Raw genomic sequence first — 24,035 nt, forward strand, 5'->3', positions numbered from 1 at the left:
CAGCTCAGTTCTGGAAAAGTATTCTATGGACAGATGAGACAAAGATCAACCTGTACCAGAATGATGGGAAGAAAAAAGTTTGGAGAAGAAAGGGAACGGCACATGATCCAAGGCACACTACATCCTCTGTAAAACATGGTGGAGGCAACGTGATGGCATGGGCATGCATGGCTTTCAATGGCACTGGGTCACTTGTGTTTATTGATGACATAACAGCAGACAAGAGTAGCCGGATGAATTCTGAAATGTACCGGGATATACTTTCAGCCCAGATTCAGCCAAATGCTGCAAAGTTGATTGGACGGCGCTTCATAGTACAGATGGACAATGACCCCAAGCATACAGCCAAAGCTACCCAGGAGTTCATGAGTGCCAAAAAGTGGAACATTCTGCAATGGCCAAGTCAATTTCCAGATCTAAACCCAATTGAGCATGCATTTCACTTGCTCAAATCCAGACTTAAGACGGAAAGACCCACAAACAAGCAAGACCTGAAGGCTGCGGCTGTAAAGGCCTGGCAAAGCATTAAGAAGGAGGAAACCCAGCGTTTGGTGCTGTCCATGGGTTCCAGACTTAAGGCAGTGATTGCCTCCAAAGGATTTGCAACAAAATATTGAAAATAAAAATATTTTGTTTGGGTTATGTTTATTTGTCCAATTACTTTTGACCTCCTAAAATGTGGAGTGTTTGTAAAGAAATGTGTACAATTCCTACATTTTCTATCAGATATTTTTGTTCAACCCTTCAAATTAAACGTCACAATCTGCACTTGAATTCTGTTGTAGAGGTTTCATTTCAAATCCAATGTGGTGGCATGCAGAGCCCAACTCGCGAAAATTGTGTCAATGTCCAAATATTTCTGGCCCTAACTGTGTATATGTGTATATATGTATATATATATATATATATATATATATATATATATATATATATATATATATATATTCATTATTAATTGTTGTGAATTAATTTCAATAAATTGTTGGATATATGATCACATGCTCCCTCTAAGTCGCTGTAGGTCTACATCAATGTAGTATGCCTGGAAAATATTTTTTAGACAATGTATGCCTATAAAGTGGCATGTGTCATAACCTTCTATCCTAAGTACCGTATATACTCGAGTATAAGCCGAGATTTTCAGCCCAAATTTTTGGGCTGAAAGTGCCCCTCTCGGCTTATACTCGAGTCACGGTCGGCGGTGGGGTTGGCGGGTGAGGGGGAGAGGGCGCTGAGGCATACTTACCTGCTTCCAGCGATCCTGGCGCTCCCCCTGCCGTCCCACGGTCTTCGGTGCTGCAGTTCTTCCTCTATCAGCAGTCACCGTTACCGCTCATTAGAGAAATGAATAGGCGGCTCCACCTCCCATAGGGGTGGAGCCGCCTATTCATTTCTCTAATCAGCGGTAACGGTGACTGCTGATAGAGGAAGAAGCTGCGGCACTGAAGACAGCTGTCTGGAGAAGGAGCCGGACGCCATGACCAGGTAAGTATGTAATATTCACCTGTCCGCGTTCCAGCCGCCGGGCGCCGCTCCATCTTCCCGGCGTCTCTGCGCTCTGACTGTTCAGGTCAGAGGGCGCGATGACGCATATAGTGTGCGCGGCGCCCTCTGCCTGATCAGTCAGAGCAGAGAGACGCCGGGACCGGACGCCGGAACGAGATGCCGGGAGCTGCAAGCAAGAGAGGTGAGTATGTGTTTTTTTTTTTTTTTACTGCAGCAGCAGCAGCAGCGACAATGGCAGAGCTTTCTATGGGGCAATATGAACGGTGCAAGAGCACTATATGGGGCAGAGCTTTCTATGGGGCAATATGAACGGTGCAAGAGCACTATATGGGGCAGAGCTTTCTATGGGGCAATATGAACGGTGCAAGAGCACTATATGGGGCAGAGCTTTCTATGGGGCAATATGAACGGTGCAAGAGCACTATATGGGGCAGAGCTTTCTATGGGGCAATATGAACGGTGCAAGAGCACTATATGGGGCAGAGATTTCTATGGGGCAATATGAACGGTGCAAGAGCACTATATGGGGCAGAGCTTTCTATGGGGCAATATGAACGGTGCAAGAGCACTATATGGGGCAGAGCTTTCTATGGGGGCAATATGAACGGTGCAAGAGCACTATATTGGGCAGAGCTTTCTATGGGGCAATATGAACGGTGCAAGAGCACTATATGGGGCAGAGCTTTCTATGGGGCAATATGAACGGTGCAAGAGCACTATATGGGGCAGAGCTTTCTATGGGGCAATATGAACGGTGCAAGAGCACTATATGGGGCAGAGATTTCTATGGGGCAATATGAACGGTGCAAGAGCACTATATGGGGCAGAGCTATAGGGCAATATTGAACGGTGCAGAGCACTATATGGGGCACAGCTATAGGGCAATAATGAACGGCGCAGAGCACTATATGGGGCAGAGCTTATAGGGCAATAATGAACGGCGCAGAGCACTATATGGCACAGCTATGGGGAAATAATGATCTATTTTTATTATTGAAATTCACCGGTAGCTGCTGCATTTCCACCCTAGGCTTATACTCGAGTCAATAAGTTTTCCCAGTTTTTTGTGGCAAAATTAGGGGGGTCGGCTTATACTCGGGTCGGCTTATACTCGAGTATATATGGTAAATGTCAGAATATCTTCCCAACGTATACTTGTGTGAATTTAGCCTCAGGCTTTGGGCACACGACAATCAAACCTTCTACCGTGATCATATAGCAGCTGTACTTTATGGACTGTTCCGGATGTAATTCCTGCCTTGATCAGGGGGTCTCCTAACGCTGAAGTTACTACTTAATATATGTCTGGGAGGCGCTTAGTTTAGGTTAGCATCGGGGGCTATGGCCCATAAAATGAATAATAAGATACGGCCACTTCTTGGTCTTGTTAATCTAGCCTAAAGTATAATGACCCTGTTCTGATCATGGGCTGTAAAAATATTTGTCGTGTATGATTGCCTGACACTTCCTTTTCGTCATTGGTAGAAACCAGCGCTGGAGACTGTACGCTCTTCCTTGAAGCTGCTCAACGCTAGTGCTTATCGACTGCAAAGTGAGTGTCGCAAAACTGTCCCCCCGGAGCCGGGGGCCACTGTAGACTACCAGCTCCTCACACAGCAGGTCATCCAGTGCGCCTACGACATTGCCAAAGCAGCTAAACAACTGGTCACCATCACCACCCGGGAGAAGAAACAGTGACCTCTGTTATCCTCTACGAACATTGTCCTTTCTAAAGGCAGAAAAAGCTACCAAGATTGAGACATTCGGGGGACTCCACACAACCTGGGATAAAACTGAGGGTTCTACGCTCTTGGTCACTTATGAGACATTTTCCCCTGCAGCAGGCCAAAAATGTAATGTGCAGTCCCTTACGCAGAGAAATGCCACGTAGATCCCCTGCTGTAACGTCATTGTGCGTACTGTACAGAGAAGAATCGCGTGTGGTTGTAGGACCTGTCCGGTTTTCAGGGGTTAGTGCTCCTTGTCTCGTGTTTTAGGAGAGAATTTCTAAACTTGGCCAAAAAAGGTCTTCTGGCTGCCTAATGTTTACATAAAGAACCAGTCTGGGTGATCACAGGAAGCACAGGGAGAATTACCAAATACTTACACTCAAAGCAAAGCTGCATTTAATATTGGTCGCTGTGCCGTCTACAAATGGCATGAATTCTGCATAATTTTCAATTATAAATCCATGTCAAAATAATAATTTTTTTGTACTCTGATTTACAATGCATACATTAATCACCGGTGTATGATACTTGTAATCTGCAATGACTTCATGCAGTAAATGGCACATGACCTATAAGTCAGGGAAGGAGCATTGATTCTCTATAGGTAAAACCATTTGTGTGCATGGTGTTTTTGTTGCGTTAGATCGTTATCAATTAAGTCTGCTTTGCTTGTTCTTGGGCAGGTGGCCATCTCTAGACAGTTGGGCTCCTAGCTAAGGGCTGGCTTTAGAATGACCGAAAGCTCTGGATGTGACTGGAAGCTTCAATCGTAGACTTCAGCGTCTTTAGTTTTCTCTTTGCTGGTTCCATAACCCCTCCACCCCCACCCCAAAAATAAATAAAAATAAAAAAAATTGCCCCATAATGATTCTTTTGCTGTTGGCATCAGCCTGTATCTAGGAAGAATAAGAATATTGCAGCTTCCAGGATACTTGCAGCCAGGTTCCACAAACATTCACGCTAGGGAAACGTTGGCACATTTCAGTTATGTAATATAAGCCCTTGATTATGGTGAAATATTAGAAGTTAGCTTCACAATGGGACTGCGCATTAATCTGCCTTCCTACTGCTGGGAGCAAGTGACTGAGAGGAGCACAACAAGGGGTCTTGTCTGCCCCTTGGCATGGGCATACGCGCCCTACATTGGTAGCACAATCTCTACTTTCCAAGGTGATCAGCCCTGATGCCAGCAGAAGCTACCGAAACTTCTGCCAGGTTAGAAAAACCTTTGACCAACAAATCTTTCTGCTTCTCTGTGAATGGGTGAAGCCAACACTAAACTTACACTGGAATTTGTATATATACATGCATATATAATATATTATAAACATCTCTTTTGTTATTTAGGAGGGAAGGATTAACCTAGAAGATTGCTCATGTATTTTGTACAAAACCACTTTAAGCTCATTTTCAAAGCAGGCTTGGACAACCTATGGTTTTTGTTTGTGTACCCTTTGCCACGTCAGGATTTGAAAGGGTTTTTTGGGGGCCAAAATTAGGCTTAAAGGTAGTAAATGGAGTAACAAAACAATCAAGCTTTACTTGATAAATCCCCCTCCTCTCCAGCCTCCGTGTTCCAACCACTTGCCATAGTGGCTTTGTGTCAAGACGGTTCAAACCATCGATTGGCTGCAGTGGTCATGTGGGTAGATGACGTGTGACCACTGCATGGAGGTAAGCAGACTGGCAGGGTGCTGCTGGAACAGTGTGGGATTTTTTTTTCTCCTTTTTTTTTTCTTCAAATCGTCTAATATTTGCACGATTCCAGAAAACCCCTTAAAGGGAACCAGTCCTTTTTCGATATTAAACTGCCCTCCATGTCTTGCTAATTATGAAATGTGCATCACTAACATGGTTTTGTCAAGCAAAACTTCCCATTGTTTATCTTAAAACAAAAAAAATCTTTTTATCCTTGGGCGATACCTTTTCTTTCACTCATAGGAGTGGCGTTTTTTATCCTTTCAGTCAAATTATTCACGCCCATCGCACCCTGATTGATTCCCTGGACTGCCCCGACGTCACGGTTATCACCCAGTTAATCCCGCTCTTGCGCGGTGATTATCAGGTCCCCTGGCATGCGCGCTGAATATGGGTGCATGTCGCCAGCTTCATTTCATATCTGCGCATGCTCTGCACTCTTCCCGCGGCTCCGGAGCATTCGCAGATGTTAAATGAAGCTGGGGATGTACGTCCAGATTCAGTGCGCATGCCCAGGGACCTCATAGTGGTGCGGAAGAGCGTGATTTGGACAATTACCGTGACGTCCGGGCAGTCCAGGGAATTGATCAGGCTGAGATGGACGTGAATAATTTGAAGAGGACCGTGACTGGAAATAAAAATTTTTTTTAGATAAATAATAGGAAGCTTTGCCTGAGCAGACCATATTAGTGATGCACATTGCATGACTAAGTCTACTTTCACATTTCAGTCGGTAGTCGCCCGTCACAAAGCGTCGGCGCGACGTACCGACGGAAGTGTGTCCTTTCACATTTCCGTCTGCAGTCCCGGGCAGGAAAGAGACAGAGAGAGAGAAATTTCCTGCCGCGCATGCGCAGACTGAAAAATTGGATACAACGCACAGAAAAAAGTTCCCTTGAACGTTTTTCACAGACGACGGGCCGCCAAAACCCGACGCATCCAGTGCACAACCGGTGCAACGTGTGGCCATATGTCTCGATCCGTTGGCAATACAAGTCTATGGGAAAAAAACGTATCCTGCGGGCAAAATTGCAGGATGCATTTTTTTCTAAAAACGATGCATTGTGACGGATACAAAACAACGTGTGAAAGTAGCCTAACAAGACATTGGGGGCAGTTTAATATCGAAAAAGGACATGACAGGTTCCCTTTAAGGAGAACCTGTTACGTCCTGAATATAACTTTATCTGCAGAGTGGTAATTGGGATTTAAATGTCATTTACCTGTAGTTTAGATGACCTATTGGAGCGGTGGCTACAGGGAAAAAATGGTCTTATATCCTCCCTGCAGCCGCACGCTGTCATCAGCATCAGGCCGGAGCAGACAGCAGTTGGCCACCGCTCACTACACAGTGAGTGTATATGAGCATATTTACGGCAAAACATCAGATCGCACCCGGACCAATGTGCTATAGGGCCGTGCACATGTCTGATTTTATTTTATTTTTTTATTCCTCAGATCGTGCCAGTCTGAGAAAAAAATCGCTGCATGTCCGAGTTTGATCCCATATTCGGATCGCATTCATGCATGCAAGTAGAAAATATCGAATAGAACTCTGACATCTGAGTGCAGTCCGATTTCCACGGACTGACAGAATGGAGACATTTTTCTCCATCTTCTCATCCTAGAGAATCGGGTCAAACGCTGATCAGAGTATATTTTGTATAATCATCCCGATTCTCTTGGTTGAGACTACGTACCTGCCCTTACAAAAATGTTCTCACTGTAGCTGTGGCATAAGTAAGTCTGCTGCGCTGGGTTTAAGTGTTCTTTACCTACGGATTACCCCTATATCTGCAGGTAAGTAGCGTTTCTGGACAGGACAGGTTCTCTTTTAAAGGTGTTGTCTGTGTTTGGAAAAGGGTCCACCACTCTTGGTTGATGGTTTTCTGGTTTTCCAATTCCCATTAATGGGCCAAAATGATCCTTTTTTTTTTCCTAATCACAAACGAGCCCTTTAATCACATTTTCCATGTGACTTGCAGTGTGCGCGGGGAAACACATACTATAGGTTGGCTAAAACTGCTCCAAAAAGGTAGCACAATGCCACTTTCTGTAGCCAAGTAGTGAGTTACTACTGTGTGACTGTAAATGGGACAATTTACTCGATTTGTGCAGTAAGTGTTACAAGCATCTCGTCTTCCCAGTCTTTGCACTGACGTTTTGTATGGCCTGTGGTTGTGAGAATCGCACCTTCTCGCATTAAGATGCTAAGTTTGCCGACCACTGTTGTATAAAACCTAATGATGGCAATCCTGTACTTGTATATAACCACCAGAGAGCGCGGAGCACAAACTGCGGCCATCCTGCACCTAGCCGTAAAACGACTGCAGGCGATGCTACATCATACAAACAATAACCTCTTCAGTGCCGTCTACATTGTTTTTATTTTTTTGCCGTATGTTCTAATTCTGACTGAAATGACCTGCCTGCCTTTAAGTTCCCAATGAGCTTTTTAATTTTTTTTTTTTGTTGCTTCAAATGCCATAAATTGCTTATACTGTCATCTGTAAGAGCTCGGTGGTGGGTGTTTATGTATAAAAAAAAAATATATATAATGCATAATGTACATTTGTATCAAATTAAATAACTAACACTGCTACGCCCCCTGTCTGTTATTAAAGGAAATTGCAGAATAGATCATTGAAATAATTTATGAATACATATTGCTTCAACTTGTATAGACAACTTTCTGCACCTGAGCATACGGGTGGAGCCACATATTCATCACTGTAATGGGTGGCACCACGTGACCGCTCATACAGGAGAAGCTGCGGCGAGGACAGGAAGCAGCGCCAGCGAGGGAGCCGGATAAGTATTTTATTAACAGTGGGGGGGAGGGGAAGGCACACAGGGGGTGGGAGGGGGTTGGGGACAGGAATCTTCTTATTTAAACACACACACACAAAAAAAAAAAGTTTTCTCATATCTTCTCTCCAGCGAACGATGCTGGAGAGAAGAAATGATTAGCGGCTTCAGCACCACGCGGGGGGGACAGCGCTTACAGTAGCGCTGTCTCATGCACGGCACACGGACTGCACACGGACAACATCCGTGTGCGGTACGTGTTTTACACGGACCCATTGACTTTAATGGGTCCGTGTAATACGTGCGCTGCCACGAACACTGACATGTCTCTGTGTTTTCCAAACGGACACACGGTCCGTGAAAACACGCTGACATGTGCAGAGACACATTGATTTTAATGTGTCTACGTGAGTCAGTGTCTCCGGTACTGATGTGTGAAACCGGCCTAAAGGAGTTGTCCACTACTAGGACAACCACTTGATCAAAATGTTTGGCCCCCATCAAATAATAGAGCCAGCCTATACTTACCTCTTGTGCCAGCACAGTTCCCGTGGTGGTGGCACTCGCTCTACCTGGGGCTTTCATGCAGTGTTTTGGACACAGGACGCCAGTGTTCAATCAGCATTGGTGTCACTGTCTCCCCCTATGAACAAATCGAAGTAGTAATCCGGGCAGCAGCTGATCTCAGACTTCCTCTTCCTGCTTAACTCAAAAGGTGGTGGTGACAGTGACGCCAGCACTGATTGGGCTCCGGCGTCACGTTACTATAGCACAGGAGCCCTAAGAGATCAAATGCCGACATAGTGGGAAGGGCTCCAGCATGGGAGTTGAGTATAAGCTTTATAATTTTATGGAGGCCAAGCAAAAGGGATATGACAATGAGTTGTCCAAGTTTTGGACAACTTCATTAAGTTTTGTCTTAAGCATGTGAAATGTTGCTCAATGGGATTGAGATCTGGTAACTGATTCTGCCATTGCAGAATATCTAATTTCTAGGCCTTAAAAAAAAAAAAACTCCTTGGCTACTTTTGCAGTCTGTATGTTTAGGTCTTTTGATGGTGAATCACAGTACAGATGAACAATCAACCTTGCTGCATTTGGTTGAATCTGAGCAGAAAGTATCGCCCTGCACACTTCAGAATTCATCACATCATCAATAAACACTAGTGACCCAGCGCCATTGGAATCGATGCATGCACGTGCCATCACACTACCTCCACCATGTTTTACAGAGGATATGGTGTTCTTTGGATCATAAATCGTTCCAAGCCTTCTCTATACTTTCTTCTTCCCATCTAATCTGGTCTTTCTATTTTTAATGGCTCAAATCCATCACCGTAAAAGAAAACAGTCTGCTGTTGGTTCAAAAAACGAGTACCATGCACTAGCATATCATGCTATTTTCTTACGAGTACAAAGCGATTTTTAGCACCTAGCATCCGAATGATCTCCTATTTACATGCGAATGCGATCCAATTGCAATGCGACTTTTAACATGAACTTCTATATACACAGATCACCAAGGAAATATGCTTCTCTGAGTCTCGCTCTCTGTATGTATGTATGTGTGTGTATGTATGTATGTGTGTGTATATATATATACAGTGGGGCAAAAAAGTATTTAGTCAGTCAGCAATAGTGCAAGTTCCACCACTTAAAAAGATGAGAGGCGTCTTTAATTTACATCATAGGTAGACCTCAACTATGGGAGGCAAACTGAGAAAAAAAAATCCAGAAAATCACATTGTCTGTTTTTTTATCATTTTATTTGCATATTATGGTGGAAAATAAGTATTTGGTCAGAAACAAACAATCAAGATTTCTGGCTCTCACAGACCTGTAACTTCTTCTTTAAGAGTCTCCTCTTTCCTCCACTGATTACCTGTAGTAATGGCACCTGTTTAAACTTGTTATCAGTATAAAAAGACACCTGTGCACACCCTCAAACAGTCTGACTGCAAACTCCACCACGGTGAAGACCAAAGAGCTGTCAAAGGACACCAGAAACAAAATTGTAGCCCTGCACCAGGCTGGGAAGACTAAATCTGCAATAGCCAACCAGCTTGGAGTGAAGAAATCAACAGTGGGAGCAATAATTAGAAAATGGAAGACATACAAGACCACTGATAATCTCCCTCGATCTGGGGCTCCACGCAAAATCCCTCCCCATGGGGTCAGAATGATCACAAGAACGGTGAGCAAAAATCCCAGAACCACGCGGGGGGACCTAGTGAATGAACTGCAGAGAGCTGGGACCAATGTAACAAGGCCTACCATAAGTAACACACTACGCCACCATGGACTCAGATCCTGCAGTGCCAGACGTGTCCCACTGCTTAAGCCAGTACATGTCCGGGCCCGTCTGAAGTTTGCTAGAGAGCATTTGGATGATCCAGAGGAGTTCTGGGAGAATGTCCTATGGTCTGATGAAACCAAACTGGAACTGTTTGGTAGAAACACAACTTGTCGTGTTTGGAGGAAAAAGAATACTGAGTTGCATCCATCAAACACCATACCTACTGTAAAGTATGGTGGTGGAAACATCATGCTTTGGGGCTGTTTCTCTGCAAAGGGGCCAGGACGACTGATCCGGGTACATGAAAGAATGAATGGGGCCATGTATCGTGAGATTTTGAGTGCAAACCTCCTTCCATCAGCAAGCGCATTGAAGATGAAACGTGGCTGGGTCTTTCAACATGACAATGATCCAAAGCACACCACCAGGGCAACGAAGGAGTGGCTTCATAAGAAGCATTTCAAGGTCCTGGAGTGGCCTAGCCAGTCTCCAGATCTCAACCCTATAGAAAACCTTTGGAGGGAGTTGAAAGTCCGTGTTGCCAAGCGAAAAGCCAAAAACATCACTGCTCTAGAGGAGATCTGCATGGAGGAATGGGCCAACATACCAACAACAGTGTGTGGCAACCTTGTGAAGACTTACAGAAAACGTTTGACCTCTGTCATTGCCAACAAAGGATATATTACAAAGTATTGAGATGAAATTTTGTTTCTGACCAAATACTTATTTTCCACCATAATATGCAAATAAAATGTTAAAAAAACAGACAATGTGATTTTCTGGATTTTTTTTCTCAGTTTGTCTTCCATAGTTGAGGTCTACCTATGATGTAAATTACAGACGCCTCTTATCTTTTTAAGTGGTGGAACTTGCACTATTGCTGACTGACTAAATACTTTTTTGCCCCACTATATATATATATATATATATATATATATATATATATATATATATATATATATATATATATATATATATATATATATATATATATATATATATATATATATATATATATATATATATATATTATACATACACACACACACACACTGGTTCAAAAGTAGGTGGACAGTATGTGTAATAGGGTTATGAAGGGGGAGATATATCAAACATGGTGTAAAGTGAAACTGACTATGTTGCCTTTAGCAACCAATCAGATTCCACTTTTCATTCTTCACAGACTCTTTGGAAAATGAAAGGTGGAATCTGATTGGTTGCTAAGGGCAACTGAGTCAGTTTCACAGATCCAGTGTTCACAGATAAATCTCCCCCAAATCTGTTTTCTTTTCGGATAGCCCAGAATGGCAAAGAATTAAAATCCATTTTCTTTGATCTGTATTTAAAGAGTATTGGAAATCTCAAAATGCTGAAACAGAGCAAATTGGGTTGAAACATTTGGTACTCAAGCCCCAAAGAGACAAAACATTTACCACATTTGTGACAAATTCTAAGCCACTGGCTCAATCCTTAATGCTCCAAAAACAACTTGTTGCTGAAACATTTGTTCAGAGTCCAAAAAAAGTCCACCAGAAGAGTCTCTTTAGAATCGGGAATTTCACGAGCTTCCATCATGCGAATACTGAAATCTATTGGGTGGAAACGATAAGTCCACGTGTAATTCATGGTTTATTGGAGGATGATCCAGACAGGCGGCTGCAATTTAGTGAGATTATGCTTAACGAAATTGAAGAAAATCCAGTAATTTTAGACAACATTATGTGGAGTGATGAAGCTTCTTTCAAATTATCTGGCCATAGTAACAAACATAATTGTATTTACTTGTATAATGAGAGCATGCATTTAACATTAGAGCAACAACTAAATGAGTTTGGTGTCAATGTTTGGGGTGGTATTTCAAGTTTTGGTGTTTTTGGACCTTTTTTATTGTTTTTTGATGGAACAGTCACAGTAGATAAGTATCTCAATTCTAAGGAATCAAGTTGTTCCCCAGTTAGGCTACTTTCACACTAGCGTTGTTTGGCGTACGTCGCAATACGTCGTTTTGGAGAAAAATATGCATCCTGCAAATGTGCCCGCAGGATGCGTTTTTTTTCTCCATAGACTTGCATTAGCGACGCATTGCGACATGTCGCATCTGTCGTGCGACGGATGCGTTGTGTTTTGGCAGACCCTCGGCACAAAAAAAGTTACATGTAACGTTTTTTTGTGCGTTGAGTCCGCCATTTTCGTCCGCGCATGCGTGGCCGAAACTCCGCCCCCTCCTCCCCAGACATTACAATGGGGCAGCGGATGCGTTGTAAAACTGCATCCGCTGCCCACGTTGTGCTACTACAATTAACACACTACGTCGGTACATCGGGCCGACGCATGGCGACGGCCCCGTACCATCGCTAGTGTGAAAGTAGCCTAACAGCAACAGCCTAATTCAAATGACCTTTATTTCCAACAAGATGGGGCCCCTCCACATTATTCAAGAGTCGTCCGCAAGTATTTTGATGAAACATTTCCTAATAAATGGATTGGCCGAAAAGGCCCACTTGATTTTGCCGCCACGTTCACCAGACTTGACCCCAATGGATTTTTTCTTTTGGGGGGTACTCAAGGACAAAGTTTATAGTCGAAAACCAAAAAGTGTCAGTGATTTGAAAAATTACATAAGAGATGAATTTCAAGAAATTAATACCCAAAGAGACGTGTGCAAAAATGTTTGTTGAAGTGTTAGAGGCAGACTTCAAAGCTGTGCAAATTGTGATGGAAGACGTGTATTGAAACAATTTGTTTTCAATTTTAACCCTATGACTTTTAAAAAAACACACCGACAGCATCCATGTGCGGTGTGTGACTTTAATGGGTCCGTGTGATCCATGCACACCCACGAACACTGACATGTTTCCCCGTTTTGCACATGGACACACAGACACACCGGACTTGTAGTAGGCTTAGATACTGAAACACCTACTTCCTAGAGTGTTCTTTACTAGGGTGGATGTTGTGAAGGAGTTTTTCTTCACCACGGAAAGGATTCTGATCATCCACCTCTGTTGTCTTCCTTATTTGGGGGGGGGGGGGGGGGGCGATGTATCTGCCATACCAGACTTTATCGAATATATTAACCCCTTCATGACCTTGGGATTTTTCATTTTTCCGTGTTCGTTTTTCACTCCCCTCCTTCCCAGAGCCATAACTTTTTTATTTTTCTGTCAATTTGGCCATGTGAGGGCTTATTTTTTGCGGGACGAGTTGTACTTTTGAACGACATCATTGGTTTTGGCATGTCGTGTACTAGAAAACGGGAAAAAAATTCCAAGTGCGGTGAAATTGCAAAAAAAGTGCAATCCCACACTTGTTTTTTGTTTGGCTTTTTTGCTAGGTTCACTAAATGCTAAAACTGACCTACCATTATGATTCTCCGGGTCAGTACGAGTTCATAGACACCTAACATGACTAGGTTATTTTTTATCTAAGTGGTGAAAAAAAATTCCAAACTTTGCTAAAAAAAAAAAAAAAAAATTGCGCCATTTTCCGATACCCGTAGCGTCTCCATTTTTCGTGATCTGGGGTCGGTTGAGGGCTTATTTTTTGGGTGCCGAGATGACGTTTTTAATGATAGCATTTTGGTGCAGATACGTTCTTTTGATCGCCCGTTATTGCATTTTAATGCAATGTCGCGGCGACCAAAAAAACGTAATTCTGGCGTTTTGAATTTTTTTCCCGCTACGCTGTTTAGCGATCAGGTTAATGCTTTTTTTTAGTTGATAGATCGGGCGATTCTGAGCGCGGCGATACCAAATATGCGTAGATTTTATATTTTTTTTATTGATTTATTTTGATTGAGGCGAAAGGGGGGTGATTTAAACTTTTATATTTTTTTTATTTTTTTTAACATTTTTTTCAACTTTTTTTTTTTACTTTTGCCATGCTTCAATAGCCTCCATGGGAGGCTAGAAGCAGGCACAACGCGATCGCCTCTGCTACATAGCAGCGATCTGCTATGTAGCAGAAATGGAGGTGTGCTGTGAGCGCCGACCACAGGGTGGCGCTCACAGCCACCGGTGATCAGTAACCATAGAGGTCTCAAGGACCTCTATGGTTACAATCGAGATGCATCACCGACCCCCGATCATGTGACGGGGGTTGGCGATGACGTCATTTCCGGCCGCCCGGCCGGAAGCGGTAGTTAAATGCCGCTGTCTGCGTTTGACAGCGTCATTTAACTAGTTAATAGGTGCGGGCAGATCGCGATTCTGCCCGCGCCTATTACGGGCACATGTCAGCTGTTCAAAACAGCTGACATGTCCCGGCTTTGATGCGGGCTCACCGCGGAGCCCTGCATCAAAGCAGGGCTTCTGACCTCGGACGTACTATCCCGTCCGAGGTCAGATAGGGGTTAATGCCAATGACTATGGAATTAAATTTACCCACAGATGGGATGTTAGTCAAATATCATTCCTGGATTTAGATTTGGTAGGGGTAACCAATCAGGTTATTGCGAGTAAGACACACGTTAAACCCCTAAGTGGAAACACTATCTTGCACGCTAGAAGGAGTCACCCAGGACACACCATTAAATATATCCCGGTGGGAGAATACACAAGGCTTAAAAGAAACTGCAGTGGGGAAATAAGTAGAGATAGGGAATATCAGCAGTTGGGGGCCAAACTAAAGAAAAGAGAGTATCCTAGTTGGACTTTGGAGAGAGCCCGTAAAATAGTAGAAAGTAAATCTAGAGATAGTCTTTTGAGCTCCGATACAGTGAATAGAGAGGATAAAGAAAAAAAGAAAAGAAACCATATGTTTGTTTTCAGTACAGCACTCAATTTCGTGAAATTAAAAATATAATTCTTAAGAGGTTACCCATTTTGCAGGAGGATGATATTCTCTCCGAAATTTTGAAAGATGGGTTAAACATAGTGGCAAGGACAGCGCCAACAATTGGCAATGTATTGTCCCCCAGTGTAAAGTGCGGTGCCAAATATTCAGTATGGCTCGACAAATAAACCATAAAATATGCCCCTATAAAATCCTCCTGACGAAGCCAAGGCGGTGAAACGCGCATCGAGGCTCTCTGTGCCCTGTCTGCACGCCTGCACCCGGTTGTCATGATGTCTCAAGGTATCTATACCTAAGGTTCATTCATTTACTGTATCTTTATTCATGCTTTATCTGGCATACCTTGTCTTATATGACACAGCCTTGTGACCCAGTATTCTGGGCGTGCGAGGCTGGTACCATATGGCTCACCTCCTCACATGCTTTCTCTTATGAGACATCATATTGACTTAAGTGGGCGTTACTATTTGTCCGGCATCTAGGCTTCAGGTGTTGTAGGTAGTGCAGCAGGGACATTTTCTGTGCAGTCTTTAGTGCATCCCCCTATATGTGATTACATCTGATGCACTGTTCCTTTTTAGCTGTTTTTTCGCTTTATCATTGCTGTCCTGTTTGTACTGGCGCCACTATATTGAATGTTTGTACCGGTGCTAGTATATTTAATATCTTCAATAAAATTCATATCTTTATGTACCCCTGTCTGGTCTGGATTTTATAGGGGCATATTTTATGGTTTATTTGTCGAGCCATACTGAATATTTGGCACCGCACTTTACGGTTGCTAAGTTCCCCCTTTTTTCTCTTTTTGGTTTATATATATTAGCTGACGGGGGTTGCCCTTTGGTAGCTCTTAGGGTTCTCTTTTAGGTGTATTATTGTCCCCCAGTGTGTCTGTTCCTCAGCCGAAAACAAAAACCTGGCTAGAATATAAAGGTTTTTTTAAATGTGGCGTTACCGCATGCAGTACCTGTCGAAATGCCGTAAAAAAAACCACTTTCCAAAATAGGGAGGGTTCTAAATCCTACTACATTAAGGATTTTATCAATTGCCACACCAGTAATGTGGTATACAAAATTGATTGCATCTCTTGCAATGTCTCCTACATAGGTTGCACCACTAGAAAGTTAAAGGTGAGAATATCGGAGCATATAAGGGATGTGGGCAGCACTAATGCTGGGAATCGAAATATGTCAGCAGTTGCAAGCCATTTTGTTACACACCATGCAGGGAATATGTCCAATATGAGGATTCAGGGCATCGAACAGGTTAAAATGTCTCAGTGGGGAGGTGAGGTCAAAAAACGGCTTCTCACTAGAGAAGCCTTTTGGATATACAACCTGCAAACAAGATATCCGTCTGGTCTTAACCGAAAAAATGAAATCATGTATCACTATTGTTGAAATATCCATCAATTGCACTGTGTTGTTGTATTTTAATTGTCATTCAATTTGTTTTAATATTTACTTACCGATATGTAATGCTGTGTTATATGTTAAGAAAGTAATCTTTGGTTCAGGACCTGCAGCTCCGATCAGATGACCTGAGCCGCCACTAGGATTGGTCCAGGAACATTAGAAAAGAAGGGTTGTGTCCCTCATTCAACTATGCATTGACTAAGATCGGCATCGATCGAAACGCGTCGCATATTTCTCCACACTTGGGCATTCGCATGTACGCAAGGATTTACTGAATTGCAAAGATTTTACAAATTAATAAAGTATCTCGTTTTATGGAGCTGGAACGCCTCTCTTCTATTTCTGTTGTCTTCCATTGACATCCAGGTCTTTTAGAGTTCCCAAACTCACCAGTGCACCCTATATTTTTGTTTTGCAGATTGTACCAAACTGTTAATTTGACCTTTCCTAACATTTGTGCACTCTCCCTGATGAATTTCTTTTTTTCCCATTCAGAGCTCCTTTGACTGCATGTTGTTGGTTCGTAGCTCTAGCAGTCAATGCCACACCTGGAATCTGCTCCAGACCTTTTACCTGCTTAATTGATGATGGATTAATGAGGGGGTAGGCCCATTAAAGAGTGTGTGAGATAACTGTCCAATTACCTTTGGACCCTTGTAATTGGTAAGCCTTTACTCCAATTAGGATGTGAATAACCTCAACTTAAAGCTGAATCTGAACTTTAAGCCCATATTGATTAAATAACTATCTTGAATATGTTTGAGTAAACGACTAAAATTGCAAAACAGAAGAAAATCCAGCTCAATGAACATGGGAACAAACTTTTTTTTTTATTCACTGAAAGTGCTCAGTAGAGGATAAAGTAGCATCAGCGATTTAAGTTACATGGTAGGTGACATTGATGTGTTTCAAGTGACTACACACACTTAATCATGAGGGACATCATAAGTGGTGCGTAATCACTTGAAATGCGTTGATATGACATACCATGTAACTTGCATCGCTGATGCCGATTTTGTCCTCTGAGCACTTTCAGTGAATGAAAAAAAAAAAGTAGTTTGTTCACAAGTTTGTTGAATTGAATTTTTTTTTCCATTTTGTGATTACTCCACACCTTGATACAGAGTTTCCTGTGCTCCGAACACCCAAGTATGTCTCTTACAGTGACCAGGACTCATGTCCGTTTCAAAACGTCTAAAATACCAAACCGTGTCTCTGACCAAATATTTCTGGACCTAACTGTACATCATAATTTTTCCTCAGTCTCCAATCTATGAGTATTAGGTCGGTGTCACACTCACGCGTCTCGCCTCTATACCCAGCACTGCTGCCAGCACTTGGGACCGGACCATGCGACTGCATGTATTTCTATGCAGCTGAACACTCCGGGCCCGAGAGTCGGTGGCAGTGCCGGGTACAGAGGCGAGAGACTCGTGTGAGTTTCTCGCATTGCACTCGCAAGTGTGACCCCAGCCTTATAGTAAGCATTATTTACCAGAGTAGCTTATTTATCAGTTTAAAAATAAGGCAGAAAACCTCTTTAAGTGGCAGCTTCCATCTTATTAAAGACCACCTAAACCAAACTTTCAGTTTTCGTGTGTACAAGCAGCAGATACGGACTGTACACTTGTACTGGTCACTGAATAGGAGAGGTGCACAATACCTGGCCCCGACCCTGCTTACCTGCCGTTGTGGAAGTGAGTGGAGCTGGATTACCTCTTTAAATAAGTCATAAGCTTGGTTCAACCCAAAAACACGATCTACACAATTCTGTAAAGGGAATCAGTCATGTCCCAATGCACTTATAAAATAAAATGCCCAACCCTTTACACAAGCGCCACATGATTTGGGATGCTTGGTCACTAACTCTTGAGTTACTTGCCAAGTCACAATGTAGCCCTCACCCAAAGTCTCTATTTCAAGAATATAACCCTGCCCTGGTTTGTATCCACTGTGCTGTGTTACATGCTGGTTTGGTGTTCCCCGTTTTAGAATTAGTGGTTTGGCTTAACTGATCATTTTTGGAAAGAGGAGGGGTGAAAAAAAAACAAAACCTCAGCTCGTCTAGGCAGCCTAAATGTAAAATGGCTCAATATTCCAGAATATGAATGTTTTCAACACTAACCAGTTTAGCTCCCGTTGCGGGGCAAGAAAATAATCACATTTTATTAGCCTTTGTCAAATATCAATTGGTTATCTAACAAAAGCTAGACCTATCAGTAAGACAGCTTTTTGAAGGAATTTTTTTTTTTATTATATGTGTTGTCATATGAACAGAAACATACTTTTGACTACTTTACAGCAGCTAGCTCTAGAAAGAAGAAAAAAATTCAAATACCCAACGCAACTGCAACATGACTTGCATTGAAGCCTATAAAGGGGCAAGATCTGCAAACCATAGTCCAACAGCATTCAATTTTTTTTTTTTTTTTTTTTTTTTTAATGGAAGTCACAACCAGACCCACTGACCACTACTAGATGCATCACTCTTCTTCATGTTGCCATCTGGTGGTCTTAACCACCTACATCGTTCCCCATTAGGTGGGAGCCATGTCTAATCTATTGACCATTGGGTAACTAGTTTACAACTCTACCATGTAAAAACCAAAAAGAAACTAAGATGTTAAAAAAATTGAAAAGTAGATTATAAATCTTTGTCATGACAGCATAAACAAAATGCCATGAAAAGTATTTTTATCAGTATGTGTATAAATTCTTCTTACTAGCATAGTGTAACAGATTTCCATTTACTTTTATTTTCAAAACCTTCTTCTAGGCCATCCCAAATTGTGAAGCTGCAGGTTGTGCACTTAGTGGGTGTTTGCCTTCATAGGGAGTCCCAGTCATAACTTTTCAAGGTAGAGGAATGCTACAGGAAAACCTTTATATACTGCATTATACGAAGTCTAGTGTCAAAAATGATGTACATATAATATTATAGTTGTATGTAGTTATTTCGGTATTTCTTCCCCCTCTGCATGTGCTGGATGCACATGGTAAAGTGTGTGTGAAACATAAGCTCTTCATAAACCTGTGGCAATCTGCATGTATAATATAGCAGATCGTGATCAGCCATGGATCAAATCATATTAATGTCCATATTTAATTTTAAACAACACGCCCTTTTAAATCGTGAGGCGAATCGTAACGTTTTCTGCCGTATAAAGAACAGAAGAGTACAAGTTAGTTCATGAAAGAATACAAGTACACAAACTTCTTAAGCAATCTTTAATAAAAAAAATGCAAGTGATTATGTATAAAAACACATACAAGACCACCACAAAATACAATTGGCAAACTTCAAAAAGTATAAAAATATACTGTAATTTATAAATAGTTGCCAAACGCAACACTAAGTTTTCATATTCAGAAAGCCGCAGGTGGCGGTAATAGGTAATTCTCTGTTACAGAGAGAAGACAGTGTTGAAAAGACCGCCAAATCTTAAAATATATATATATATATATATACATATACACACACAGTGCCTACAAGTGGTATTCAACCCCCTGCAGATTTAGCAGGTTTAATAAGATGCAAACAAGTTAGAGCCTTCAAACTTCAAACAAGAGCAGGATTTATTAACAGATGCATAAATCTTGCAAACCAAAAAGCTTTGTTGCTCAGTTAAATTTTTATAAATTTTAAACATAAAAGTGTGGGTCAATTATTATTCAACCCCTAGGTTTAATATTTTGTGGAATAACCTTTGTTTGCAGTTACAGCTAATAATCGTCTTTTATAAGACCTGATCAGGCCGGCACAGGTCTCTGGAGTTATCTTGGCCCACTCCTCCATGCAGATCTTCTCCAAGTTATCTAGGTTCTTTGGGTGTCTCATGTAGACTTTAATGTTGAGCTCCTTCCACAAGTTTTCAATTGGGTTAAGGTCAGGAGACTGACTAGGCCACTGCAACACCTTGATTTTTTGCCTCTTGAACCAGGCCTTGGTTTTCTTGGCTGTGTGCTTTGGGTCGTTGTCTTGTTGGAAGATGAAATGACGACCCATCATAAGATCCTTGATGGAGGAGCGGAGGTTCTTGGCCAAAATCTCCAGGTAGGCCGTGCTATCCATCTTCCCATGGATGCGGACCAGATGGCCAGGCCCCTTGGCTGAGAAACAGCCCCACAGAATGATGCTGCCACCACCATGCTTGACTGTAGGGATGGTATTCTTGGGGTCGTATGCAGTGCCATCCAGTCTCCAAACGTCACGTGTGTGGTTGGCACCAAAGATCTCGATCTTGGTCTCATCAGACCAGAGAACCTTGAACCAGTCAGTCTGAGTCCTCCAAGTGATCATGAGCAAACTGTAGACGAGCCTTGACATGACGCTTTGAAAGTAAAGGTACCTTACGGGCTCGTCTGGAACGGAGACCATTGCGGTGGAGTACGTTACTTATGGTATTGACTGAAACCAATGTCCCCACTGCCATGAGATCTTCCCGGAGCTCCTTCCTTGTTGTCCTTGGGTTAGCCTTGACTCTTCAGACAAGCCTGACCTCGGCACGGGAGGAAACTTTCAAAGGCTGTCCAGGCCGTGGAAGGCTAACAGTAGTTCCATAAGCCTTTTACTTCCGGATGATGCTCCCAACAGTGGAGACAGGTAGGCCCAACTCCTTGGAAAGGGTTTTGTACCCCTTGCCAGCCTTGTGACCCTCCACGATCTTGTCTCTGATGGCCTTGGAATGCTCCTTTGTCTTTCCCATGTTGACCATGTATGAGTGCTGTTCACAAGTTTGGGGAGGGTCTTAAATAGTCAGAAAAGGCTGGAAAAAGATAATTAATCCAAACATGTGAAGCTCATTGTTCTTTGTGCCTGAACTACTTCTTAATACTTTAGGGGAACCAAACAGAATTCTGGTGGGTTGAGGGGTTGAATAATAAATGACCCACTGAAAAGACTTTTCACAATTTAAAAAAAAAATAAACAAAGAAATAACATTCTTTTTTGCTGCAGTGCATTTCACACTTCCAGGCTGATCTACAGTCCAAATGTCACAATGCCAAGTTAATTCCAAATGTGTAAACCTGCTAAATCTGCAGGGGGTTGAATACTACTTGTAGGCACTGTATATATATATGTATATATATATATACATACACACCGTATATCACAAGAGGGCAGATGTCCAATGTATGCTGTAGAAAACAGCTTGATGTACAGAATTTTCTAATATAAATTAGCAGCTACACATTTACTGAATATCATGGTCAGAAATATCTATTGCTTATTACAAGTAGTCTATGGATAGGTCATTGATTTGGTACAGGTTCGCAAATACACAAAGATATACAAAGTATACACTATTCTATTGTAGCTGGGGTGGTCATTTAATATCAGTTATATTCCATTGTGGCGTGCAACTGAAAAAAAAAAGGCTGCCATCAACATCATAGTTGTGATATAAGGCCCACCAATCAATCTGCCCCCGATGGGAGGAGAATAGAAATAAAAGGTCTGTCCCTCCCCACCTCTTAAAACAGGCACTTTTGTCCATGGGCTATGTCTGGTATTGCAGGTTTAATAATAATAACTGGAACTAAGCGGCAATACTAGGCATAGTTAAAAACAAGTAGGCTTGCTTCACACATTCTAAACAATCGACCCCTTCATCAATTTTGAAGTTGACCTAATAAGAACATTTCTCGGCGCCACTAAAACATCGCTCTACATCCAGACAGTGTAAATTGACCTAATTTTGATGGCAGTCACTGTTCTCAGTCAGAACTATCACTCAGACTTTCATACAAGACCACAGGATTTTTCTTGCGTCCAATCCATTTCTTGCGTATGCTGTGACCTTGAACCAACCTCCTCTTGATTATCGCTGAAAGGAGAGGAAAAAAATAATTATAAAAAGACAAAAACAGACTCGTTGTGTCATGTTTAACCCCTTCATGACCTTGGGATTTTCCATTTTTCCGTGTTCGTTTTTCGCTCCCCTCCTTCCCAGAGCCATAACTTTATTTTTCCGTCAATTTGGCCATGTGAGGGCTTATTTTTTGCGGGACGAGTTGTACTTTTGAACGACATCATTGGTTTTACCATGTCGTGTACTAGAAAACGGGGAAAAAATTCCAAGTGCAGTGAAATTGCAAAAAAAGTGCAGTCCCACACTTGTTTTTTTGTTTGGCTTTTTTGCTAGGTTCACTAAATGCTAAAACTGACCTGCCATTATGATTCTCCAGGTCACTACGAGTTCATAGACACCTAACATGTCTAGGTTATTTTTTACCTAAGTGGTGAAAAAAAAAATCCAAACTTTGCTAAAAAAAAAAAAAAAAAAAAAAAAAATGCGCCATTTTCCGATACTCGTAGCGTCTCCATTTTTCATGATTTGGGGTCGGTTGAGGGCTTATTTTTTGCGTGCCGAGCTGGCGTTTTTAATGATTCCAATTCGGTGCAGATACGTTCATTTGATTGCCCGTTATTGCATTTTAATGCGATGTTGCGGCGACCAAAAAAACGTAACTCTGGCGTTTCGATTTTTTTCTCGTTACGCCGTTTAGCGATCAGGCTAATGCTTTTTTTTTTTTATTGATAGGTCGGGCGATTCTGAACGCGGCGATACCAAATATGTGTAGTTTTGATTTTTTTTTTTAATTGATTTATTTTGGGGCAAAAGGGGGGGTGATTTAAACTTATATTTTTTTTTATTTTTCGCATTTTTTTTTAACTTTGCCATGCTTCAATAGCCTCCATGGGAGGCTAGAAGCAGGCACAGCACGATCGCCTCTGCTACATAGCAGCGATCTGCTGTTCGCTGCTATGTAGTAGAAAATCAGGTGTGCTGTGAGCGCCAACCACAGGGTGGCGCTCACAGCTACCGGCGATCAGTAACCATAGAGGTTTCAAGGACCTCTATGGTTACAATGGAGAAGCATCGCCGACCTCCGATCATGTGACGGGGGTCGGCGATGCGCTCATATCCGGCCGCCCGGCCGGATGCGGTAGTTAAATGCCGCTGTCTGCGTTTGACAGGGGCATTTAACTAGTTAATAGCGGCGGGTGAATCGCGATTTCACCCGCCGCTATTGCGGGCACATGTCAGGTGTTCAAAACAGCTGACATGTCCCGGCTTTGATGCGGGCTCACCGCGGAGCCCTGCATCCAAGCAGGGAAGATGACCTCGGACGTACTATCCCGTCCGAGGTCAGTAAGGGGTTAAAGGGAATCTGTCAGCAGGATTTCACCCAAAAAAACTATGTATATCTTGTGTACTTCTTTCAAAGACAAGTCCATCCATACCTTTACTTTGCCAGTCCGCTCCTCTGTTCCACAGAAATCAGCTTTTGAATTGATATGTAAATGAGGCTGAAGACTTTCGTAGATCTGACGCCTCCATCACTCCAGCTCTATTTGCCACCACTTGTCTGGCAGACTCTATGACTGAGAGCTTCTTTTTTGGGAAGTTTCACCCCAAACAGGAGGCAGCAGAGCTGGAGTGACAGAGGCTTCAGATCTACAACAGATCTTCAGACTCCTTTGCATATACATTTAAATGGTGATTTCTCAGTAACAGAGGAATGGACTGGCCCTGTAACAGTATTATTGAACTTATAAGTTTAACAGGATTTCACACCCCAAACTATGTGCATACAGATATTTAAAAAAATATGAACATGTATACAGACAGAAGGAGGATGGTTTTAATTTCAGTTTTCAAGTACCTTAAATGTGTCAAGGTATAAGGTTATTCAATACTAAATGTATACATTTCTATATATATTTGGCAGTGTGTGAAGAATATGGGGGTGAGGAGGATTTGGATTTACTGGCAGAGTACA

At 42.4% G+C, this 24,035-nt stretch overlaps 2 protein-coding genes across 9 annotated transcripts in view; one reads left to right on the forward strand and one right to left on the reverse strand.

Annotated features, from left to right (window-relative positions):
• The window catches only part of GIT1 (GIT ArfGAP 1), a 175,389-nt gene extending 167,856 nt beyond the window's left edge, over positions 1-7,533 (forward strand). For 6 of the 8 annotated variants that reach the window (XM_069761175.1, XM_069761181.1, XM_069761176.1 and 3 more), the window contains one exon: positions 2,992-4,066. In XM_069761175.1, coding sequence (XP_069617276.1) covers positions 2,992-3,204 — 213 coding nt within the window. In that variant the 3' untranslated portion in view covers positions 3,205-4,066. Of the gene's footprint in view, positions 1-2,991 lie in introns of all 8 variants that reach the window. The other 2 variants (XM_069761178.1, XM_069761174.1) reach the window with 1 other exon arrangement.
• An 11,925-nt stretch (positions 7,534-19,458) lies between these two features.
• The window catches only part of TP53I13 (tumor protein p53 inducible protein 13), a 45,542-nt gene continuing 40,965 nt past the window's right edge, over positions 19,459-24,035 (reverse strand). The window contains exon 9 of the mRNA XM_069761182.1: positions 19,459-22,075. Coding sequence (XP_069617283.1) covers positions 21,966-22,075 — 110 coding nt within the window. The 3' untranslated portion in view covers positions 19,459-21,965. The remainder of the gene's footprint in view (positions 22,076-24,035) is intronic.

The sequence above is a fragment of the Ranitomeya imitator genome, chromosome 3 (assembly GCF_032444005.1).
Source record: "Ranitomeya imitator isolate aRanImi1 chromosome 3, aRanImi1.pri, whole genome shotgun sequence".
NCBI lineage: Eukaryota > Metazoa > Chordata > Amphibia > Anura > Dendrobatidae > Ranitomeya > Ranitomeya imitator.